The 9,439-nt window shown below is 48.5% G+C and overlaps 1 protein-coding gene across 1 annotated transcript; it reads left to right on the top strand.

Annotated features, from left to right (window-relative positions):
* Window positions 1-4,834: 4,834 nt before the first annotated feature.
* On the top strand, window positions 4,835-5,207 carry PHALS_11606 (uncharacterized protein; the record flags this gene model as incomplete). Its single annotated transcript, XM_024726993.1, has 2 exons — window positions 4,835-4,932; window positions 5,108-5,207. The coding sequence occupies 2 exons, from the start codon at window positions 4,835-4,837 to the stop codon at window positions 5,205-5,207; spliced, it is 198 nt and encodes a 65-aa protein (XP_024577614.1).
* Between the last annotated feature and the right edge of the window lie 4,232 nt (window positions 5,208-9,439).

Raw genomic sequence — 9,439 nt, 5'->3', positions numbered from 1 at the left:
CTGATCGCTACCAATATTACGGCACAGACGCTAATTCCTGGAAAAATAACTCCAGAACAATATTGTTGACTGTACAAAGTACGATGCACTCGACCTGGTCGATGTGTATTAACAATTGCTCATAAGAGCGAGTGATATTCCACTGACAGCGCTGAGAACTCCGATTGGCATGCTCTGGGAGTGGCTGGTGATGCCTAAGGGCTGTCAAATGCACCAACAACATCTAGTCGTCTTGTGATGCAGTTGTTCAGGCCCCACCGGGCGCATGCACAGACATATTTCGGCGACATCGTTGTCCACAGTCGTGTGGGGCACGGGAGGACAGACGAGGAAAACCACATCGTTCATTTGAAAGCGGGGCTCGAGTGCATGCGGACGATTAAGCTGTATGCTAATGCAAATAAGTGCATTTTCGTCAATGAAAAAATTCCCTTTTCAAAGTGTTTTATTCGGAAGCGTGGCCTTCGAGCGAATCCCGCTGAGTTCAAGGCTATTGTGGACTGGCCGATTCCAAAGAGTAAAACGAACTTGCGCGAGTGGCTTGGCCTCGCCAACTAGTAACACAAGTATAGCGCAAAATATGCGGAAATGGCACCGCCATTGTCGGATCTTCTAAAAAGGATGCAGAATGGTGTTGTAACACCGAGCATCGAGAAGCTTCAGATACAGTCTTCTTCATGCGCCAATACTGGCGTTACTAGACCTCGATTGTCCTTTTTAGTGTCGTCTGTGACGCTTCGGAGTTTGACATCGGCTATGCACTGCTGCAAGCAGACACCGAGGGCGAGATCGGGTGGTCGCGTTCGAATCTCGCCAGCTTAAGGCTGCGGAGAAGAGCTACCCAGTTCATGACAAGGAATTACTTGCGATGAAGTATGCACTTGTCAAATTCAGGGTGCACCTGCTGGCTCAAAGCTACACATATCATGCGTCACTCGCATTGCGACTCAGTCGCCTCACCTCTTGCAGAGAATGGCTAAGTGGCTCTCCATCTTTGCCGAAAATATCTTCGAGGTGAAGTAAAACAGCATGTTTTGGCTGTTTCGTTGTCACGAAGAACTTGCTCATGTCACGACGGTGACGTCGTCAGTAACGGATTTGATGCGCGCCGCATACGCAGGTGATGCTATGTGCGTAGCGCTGCTGCGAGCTCTCGGGAGCAAGGAGATTGGATACTCGTACAAGAATTTGTCGACGCGACTGTATGCACGGTTGCACCGAAATTTGTTGATTAACGTGTTGTAATATTGTAGCACCGACTAGACGGATACGCCACAAATATTGATGCCTCATGATGAGAATTTGAAGTACCGTATTTTCTATGAGGCCCAAGTCACCCCACTCAGTGGTCATCTCGGTCGTGAGAAGACGTATAGCTCTGTGAGTTGCCATTACTGGTGGCTCAAGTTGTACAATAGACGAGCACATATGTGCGCACGTGTGAGACGTGTCACAGAGTGAACCTCTTCGAATGCGGCGGTGCCGCTGACCAGTTTACCGGTACTCTCCGGATGTTGGCAGTCCATGAGTATGGTCTTTGTTTTAGGCCTGCCGAGGGACTCGGCGGGCAACACGGGTGTGGTGGTCTTTGTGGATCGTTTAGGCAAAACGGCACATCTTGCGGCAGTACCGGACACCATCGACGGTGTCGATACAGCGACGCTGTTTGTGGATCGTGTCTGTTGACAACATGGACTCCCGGAGTCAATTATCTTTGACAGCGACCCACGCTTCACTTGGAAGTGGCCGACAATATCAAGGTGCTGGCACCAAATTGACAATGTCAACAGCAGTCCATCTGCAGACTGATGGTGAGATTGAGCGCGCGAATCGCGTTGTTGAAGACGTTCTCCGCAGTGTCTGCGCTGATATGCCAAGGCACTGAAGCGCCATGCTGCCGCTTGTGCAGATTGCTCTGAACAGTGCATGCGTCTACAGGCTACACTTAGTTCTGCGCGAACGGGCTCGTTCATCCTCGCGTCCCGCTGACGCTGCCATCCCATGGCTCGTGGTTTGGTGAGGGAGGATTAGCCAAGTGGCTTGTCGATGTCAGCTTTTTCACTGTGCGCAAGGAACTTGATGACTTCCTGCCTTACGACACATGCGCGATACGATGGCAGAAAGCTAAGACATGCAGACGGAAGAAGCTGGAGAAATGTTTATAACTATGAGGTCGGAGACCTGGTTTTATCAAACGCTAAAAACCTTCCTATTCATGCAGATCCTGCTGTCTTTAAGACAAAGCTCCGCCCACGGTTTATCGGACCTTACAAGGTCGTGGCCAAGCGGTGCCTTGCATATGCGCTGAACCTTCCGAGAAGGATGCGCACCCACCCGGCGTTTTATGTGGGCTTCCAAGCCATTCCGAGATCCGGCGCAAGTGAACGCGGAAGCATTGGCACCAGAGCGTCACTCGCAGGCGATCGACCACGCAGAAGCTGAACCAGCAACCGGTTTTGAGCACGGAGTGCAACGATTTCCGACGGTGCCAGGCGCTCCACCGTCGCACAAAGTGATACATTCGTCTGCTCGGCGGCTAGAAACCGCTCCAACAAAGCGCGATAGTCCTGAACGTGAGGCAGTCGGTGACACAGTGCTCCAAGCTCTGAAGGTCTTTCGCACAGCGGTATGCGACCTCAGGATGATGCTCAGCGAAGCCCCGATATCTACAGACCTTGTCCCCAAGAGCTCGAAGAGCATCGCGAGTCACCGACGGGTGATCGACCAAGTCATCATTGTCCGCCGCCGAACTTGCTCGACGAGAACGGTGGCGTCCTTGCGGGTTTACGTCGTCGACAAGGTCTTCCCCAGTACCTTGTGAGGTTGCGGGGATACCCAGACTTAGAGAACTTGTGGGATTTTGAAGTGCCTCTTCGGCAAGACTGCCCAAACGTCGCGCACGCTAATGATCAGAGGGGTTATGGCGCTTAACATCGTCGTGCACCCTGTGCTTTTCGGCAGCAGCCGGGAAGCCGAAAGGCCATGAGCTGAGCGCAAGCTATGACTCTGAACTGCTGTGATGGTGGTCTCACTCGTGTAAGAAACCACAAAGCTCGCGGGAGCGTGATGGAATAATCCATACATCGCAGGGTGACAATACATAGGAAGTCGGTGTTGCGCCTTGAGTCTGGCAAACTCAACCAAAGATGAATTGTACGCGCACGTCCACTTTCTTGTGGCTCCTCTGTAAGTTAGACAGCTCGGAATGTTTTCGGTGCTGCTGCGCCCATCGTTCAATGAGCTCTTCATCATCTGAAGCGTATTTGCAAGGGGTGAGCACCACAGGAATCGCCCGCACTGCGGGTACAGGAGTGCCTCCGCTTTAAACGCAAAGTCGAGTGCGGTATCTATCCATTGAGATTTCTTTAAGTAGTAAGAAGCGAGCTCGGAGAGCTTTTCGTTGGTCAAGTTCAGCTTGTGTAGCGAACGACGGCCCATCTACGTAGACGACCAGCGATCGAGTGTTCGCTTCTGTAGCGGGACATGTCGAGCGGAAGTCGTATCCACACGAGGGTCTAGGACCGACCGTGGATGCGACCGCATATCCCCCCTGCGGGCAGCCTCCAGCTGCTGCTCCCGTACCTCGTCGAGACGATTGGTGATAATGCCACTTCCCCCGGAAGCCGAGAGGTCGGTAAACGGATACGATGACCACAAGGTTCGAGCAGGGCTCACGTCGCGCCGTTGGCGCACCTCACCCTCCTCTTCTTACCATCCTGGGAAAGGAATATCCGACTCGTAGTCGACTCCCTCCAAATTCTCGATGTAGTAATCCGTCGCCCGTGCGTCGCTCGGTCGCCGAGGACTTGGAATGTGCTTCCCGTGAAGCCGCAGACGTACTGTCCGGAGTCACACCGCGTGCAGGAGATGGAGAAAGGCTCTGGCCGGGGGCGCTCTGAGAACCAGCGAGGCTGGATGTCTTTCGTGTCATAGACACAGGGCTCATTGAGCAGAGTGTGCAGAAAACCTCACATTACACTTGATATCATCATGTATACTCACAAGTGTTTCCCCAAATCAGAATTTATAAAGGTCACGAAAATTTGAAAAGGCGCGGTCTGACGGGCGCGTGTGCTGCCAGGCGCACGTTTCAAAAGAAATTCAGTTTTACTATGAGAGGTGGTGTACCAGGTAGAGGTAGTATAAGCTCAAACAGAGAACTATATTAGTAAACGTACTTCGAAAAGGAGAGCATACAAACTGAGCTAAATATCTGAAACACTCTCAGTTTTTCCGCTAGTCGCTTGAACCCAACCTCGTTGAGCTTTTTAAGCGTTCCTTAAAACTCTGCGGGAAGTGCGCGGCAAATAACGGACAAAGTGTCTTCCCTTTCGTCTGTGTTCATTTATCCAGAAGCATGTGCATCGCGTTACCAATCCTTTCAGTTGGTGTGGTTGGGTTAATCCACATCAGCCTGGTGTGGCTCTTGTAATACATGCTCTCACAAGTCTTAGGTCTAGATGGACCCAGTTACCATGCCAATACCAAAATTAAGTGTAAGGCCAAGGCCAAGATGTGCAAGCTCGTCTTCATGTGGTGCTTGTTGTAGCACACAGCTGTGGATATTTAGAAGTTCACAACTCCCTTGAAGGGTTCGTATCATTTTTAAATCCAAGTCCCCACTGCGCCGACAGATATAACACTGTCGGTGAATAAACGCCACGAGCTGGTTAGGCCCCACTAAAATATGAAACTGCTCAAAACTGATATGAGCATCATGCCCTAAATAGGCCGGTTATAGCTTTGGACTAGAAGATTCCGAGTGTGGTGCTGCTGCTACCAGTACCTATGAGTACAAGGTAAATTCAGGCAGAGCTGTCGATGAAAGGGCAGCATGAGCATCCTCTTGCTGACCAAAGAGACTGTCTCTGATCTCGGAGAAGGAGCTATGCTCAAGTTTTTGCCCATCCCCTCATCTCTTCTCGATGATAGGTACGGGATCTGATCCGCGCGCATTTCTTGAAGAGATTTAAGGCTAGACCTAAGTCGCACACTTCAAGCTACTTCCCAATCGGTGCCGCTTACAAACATCACCTCTTTAAAGAAAGAAATTTTGTTTATGAGCTGCTTGGTGCGTGTTGCTTTCGTTGTACATATTTCAACCCAGAGAGCTCTCACTTTTTGTAGGAGATCAGGAGACAGAGATACATTTGGAAGATGCTTCGAAACGTCATGTCCAGGGCTCAGGCCAAGTGAATACATCTTAAGAGCATCGTTTCTCGTGCCATCTCCAGGAAGTGGCAACGCTTGATCAAAAACCCGTCAAGCATGGAAGTTTGACAACCTTACAAACTTTCCGATTAGATCTCTAGAGTCCACAGAAAGTCTACTTTAACCGTTACAACGAACATGGGTTTAGTATAACCTTATTAATTCCCCGTACATATGGCATGGCCGTTCTACAGTTTTTGGGCTTTTGCCCAGGTCGCAATGCGCAATAACCGCTGGATAATCCACCTAAAACGGTTTATACGGCATTTATAAACTTTTTTTCCTGATCACACGCTAAAGGGTAGTGCGTTATAATCCAGGAGAAATGGTGGTTGGCCTGCAAGCGTCTGTGCCAATACCAACGCATATCGTATCATAGAGCTACTACTGAGACATACCGGTTGAAATTTGTCTACCTTAGGAAAATTTCATCTTCTCAAGATCATTTTCGAGATTGGTTGTGGCAAGCGGGCTAACCCTTACAGGTACCCTAGCTTCTATTAGACGATGTAGTTTTCTGACAGAGCAGATATCAGGCCCTCCATGATAGATCAATTGATGCTCTCCAGCATACCACCCAATTGATCTCGGGGTAGACGTTGCACCATTTTTGCCGATAAATGAGCCTGCCTACCGTACCGTGAGTCGAAGCTTATTCGATTTCCGCGGTCACATATACGTTGCAAATGCGGGATAAAAGTGGATTGGAGCTCCAGTATAGGGGGTCATAGACCCAATGCTTGACCAGCAGGCCCTACACCTTAAGCTTCATGGTCTTCGTGTCTCGTCTGATTAAAACACCAGACATCTCTCCTGACTGCCAATTCAGACAGCCGGCCCACGCATAGACCAGTCGCCATTGGCAGCTCAAAACCATTAGCATGCCGATAAAATATGACGGAAATTTGGTGTTCCCGCCTAGCTCATCTTGCTCATCGGCAAGGCTCTAAAGCCTATTAGTACTGAATCCGCATGAATACAGCATATTTTTATTTTGACCTGGGCGATTTTATGTGCTGGGCCTGTGTTATCGCATCTCGATTACGTTAAGTCTGTTGTTCGCAAGATTTGCAGCTGGCTTCGGTCTCATGTTTGAGAACAGAAAGAATGTGCTCTCGAATCTCCTTTGCCTCATATAGAAAGCGGTTCACTTCACTACAAAGTTGCCGACCCACTCACGTAGGAGGGTGAGCTGCGCAATGCGTGATTCCTATTTTTCTTAGCACAAATTGAGCCCGTCGGAAGCGGTCCGCCCACGTTACTGAAGCTTTCGCGCTCAAACAGCGCAGCGAGTAATCAATTATGGGATTGAACCTCTTTAAAAGAGTGTTTTCTGTATTATTGTATACGTACACTATACAATTCTATGCAATTGTGAAGATATAATATTGTACAATTCTATGGAATCGACATAACACAAAAGTGTTTAGAAGTCGATGGGTATCGTTAAGAAAGTGTTCATTGTACATGTTGGCAGTCAGTCTCGCGGTCAAGCATACAAAGATAGTTCTTCCATTGATAATTGTTTGGGATATACAGTTAGTGTCAGCTTGGATAAAATCATTTCTAGGTGTATGCCAGTTTTGAGATAAAGGAAACAACGTGGCAGTTATTTACTGGGTGAAGCGTACGAAGCATTCTTTGTACTTGTAATAACGCGTGCTCCTCAAGTCAAGCTGCAATGTGCACGGCAACTTGGTAGCACATCCTATCTATCCGACGACCAAGCCGTCAAAAGAATATATGCATCCACTGTAAGATAGAACAGACAAAGCTATACTTGAGGATTCTATGGATCTCCATTTCCTTTGTTGTAGGAATATCACGACTAGGTGACCGGAGACACCACGTGTATTGTCCCTGCCTTGATATTTCCACCATTATGACCGCATCGCACATCATTGACCCCTCCCAAGGGAGTGTGTGACTACATCGACCCTTTATTGATGTGAAACACACGGAGCAGGGTTGACGAGAGGAAGTAAATCTTTTCGTTCAGCGCCGACTTCATGCGCCGGAAAGGCCAACAACAAATGTCGGATGATACATATTTATAACAAATCAATTCCAACTCTTCCGGCATGAGCGCCAGTTCTAAAAAAAGAGGTGTGCTGCAGAGCCACATAGCTGGTTGTACTTTGTATACTACTTCCGATCACTTTGATGGCTTTACTACTAATCATGAGAAATATTGATACTAAATTCGCTGTCGTGATGCATCGAGGATGATACTGAGAGTGGCTGATGACGCCCCAGGGGATTATAGCGCGCAAGCGACGTTCAAATGTCTGGAAAGACAGTTTTAGGCCGCACCGTGCCAATGCACAAATTAATTTGTCCCTATTCGTGCATAACACGTGGAATTAGATGTGAAGAACCACACCAAATACTTGCGAACAATGCTCAAGTGCATGCACTTAAACAGACTGTCCGAAAAAAACCTACTTCTGTTGGATGGTTACTTTTGGATAAAGCGGTTTGCGGGCAGATTCCGCGAAAATTAAGGCCATCGTAGATTGGCCAGTGCCCAAAGCCCAAAGGAGTATAAAGTAGTGGCTAGGTCAGGCCGACTGCTTGCACCGTTTAAGTGCAAATTATGCTGACATGGCACGACACCTCACTAATACCCTAAGAATGAATGTCAGATGGTCCTGGGGTGCGACAGAAGAGGCGGCCTTCGAGGCTGTGAAAGAGAAACGCATCAGTGTCCTGTTTTTGGTTCTTCCGAATCCGGATCGTCCATTTAATCTCGTCTGTGACGCATCAGCCTTTGCATTAGATGTGCTTTACCTAAGCAGATACTGATGGACATGAACGCTAAATCGTGCCTGATCTCGCGGCCTGAAGCGACAAAAACAACTACCCGTAAGGTACCTAAAATGGAGTATTTTCTTGTCAAGTTGAAAGTGCATCTGTTTGGCTTCAAAAGTTCTGTGATTTATACAAATCACGCGTGATTGCGCAGCGAAGTCAGCATCCCAATTTTCGAAGAGTTGCAGAATGAGTAGCCTTTCCGAACTTAATATGCGCTCAGTAATAATGACATTGAGGTTCTTGTGAGCCGTCAACTCAATGCGGCTCTGAACCGCGCGGAGGTACTCCTTGAATCATTGCAGCTTATAGAGAGTATCCAAAAATAGGTTCGTGTCGATTTTGGCCCTACATCGAGACTCTTTCTTCTGAAAACATTATCGAGAGAGTTTACGAGAGAAAGCTGCGGAGGGCCGTCGTGAGCCGGTGCTGCGCGATGAGCAAATGGTGGTAAATCTCAGGCGAAAAAAATTTGGGTCGACCAACTGAATAGAGCTATTCCCGGTTTATGAATATCCTTACATCGAATAGTCCTAAGAAATCGAGCCCCCGCTTCGGCAAGATTGACGTGGCGTCGTGGCCGCTTATGACTTGTGATCTGTCGGTTTTTATTAAAGGGAGAGGCAGGGCCGCCTGGCGCTGCGCGCTTTCCAAAGGCAAATGAAGCTCGACCTTCTTCAAAGTCAAAACTTGGTATGTAGCTGCAACGGTTGTCTTTTGAAGATAGCAGGGCCGTCAGCAGGACGAACTTGATGACGCTCCTCCGAGCTCTGTTCTTTGAAAAGTCGGGTGTTAAACGATGCTCTAGTCGAGCACCTGCTTTGTTGTCAAGCTGTTAGATGACTGTGTGATGTGTCTAATCCGCCCATTGCACGGATTGATTAAGATACTCTTCATTCCCGTCAGCATATAGTACCCAAAGCACAGTCCTTGTTAAATTTTCAGACTTAAGCGACTGTCGCTGCCTTAGGCGCAGGCGGTACTTCTGAGTTGTGGCGACTCGAGTGGTCAAAAAGCGCTCGCGCAGCGATTTTTGCGTTTGCTTTGGTATCAACTTAGGAAAAGCTCGCATGCATCGGCGTGCACGGGCAACTTCATATGAATTAAGGTCAAAAAGACAGTGTGATAGAGTCTGTCAAAGTCGTTGCAACTCCTGCGCTTTCAAATAGGTGAATCCTTCTGATTTATGAGCTAAACATTACGTCTCAACACTTTCACCATACCAATCGCGCGATTGTATCGAGAACAGACGGAGCGCTTCCACAATTGTTGGCTTCGCAGTACATTTTTGGTGAGGGGGAAAGTGCTGGGTCGGAGCTCGCTGGATTGCTGTAACTTTTTCATCGGTAAACACCGACTTCCTCACAAAAAAGGCTTATAGCGCGTCAAACGCCACTTCTTAGGGGCCCGTGAGCCA

The sequence above is a fragment of the Plasmopara halstedii genome (assembly GCF_900000015.1).
Source record: "Plasmopara halstedii genome assembly, contig: Scaffold_555, whole genome shotgun sequence".
NCBI classification, from domain to species: domain Eukaryota; phylum Oomycota; class Peronosporomycetes; order Peronosporales; family Peronosporaceae; genus Plasmopara; species Plasmopara halstedii.
The sequence above is the reverse complement of the archived record's forward strand: the minus strand, read 5'-3'. Positions and strand labels throughout refer to the sequence as shown.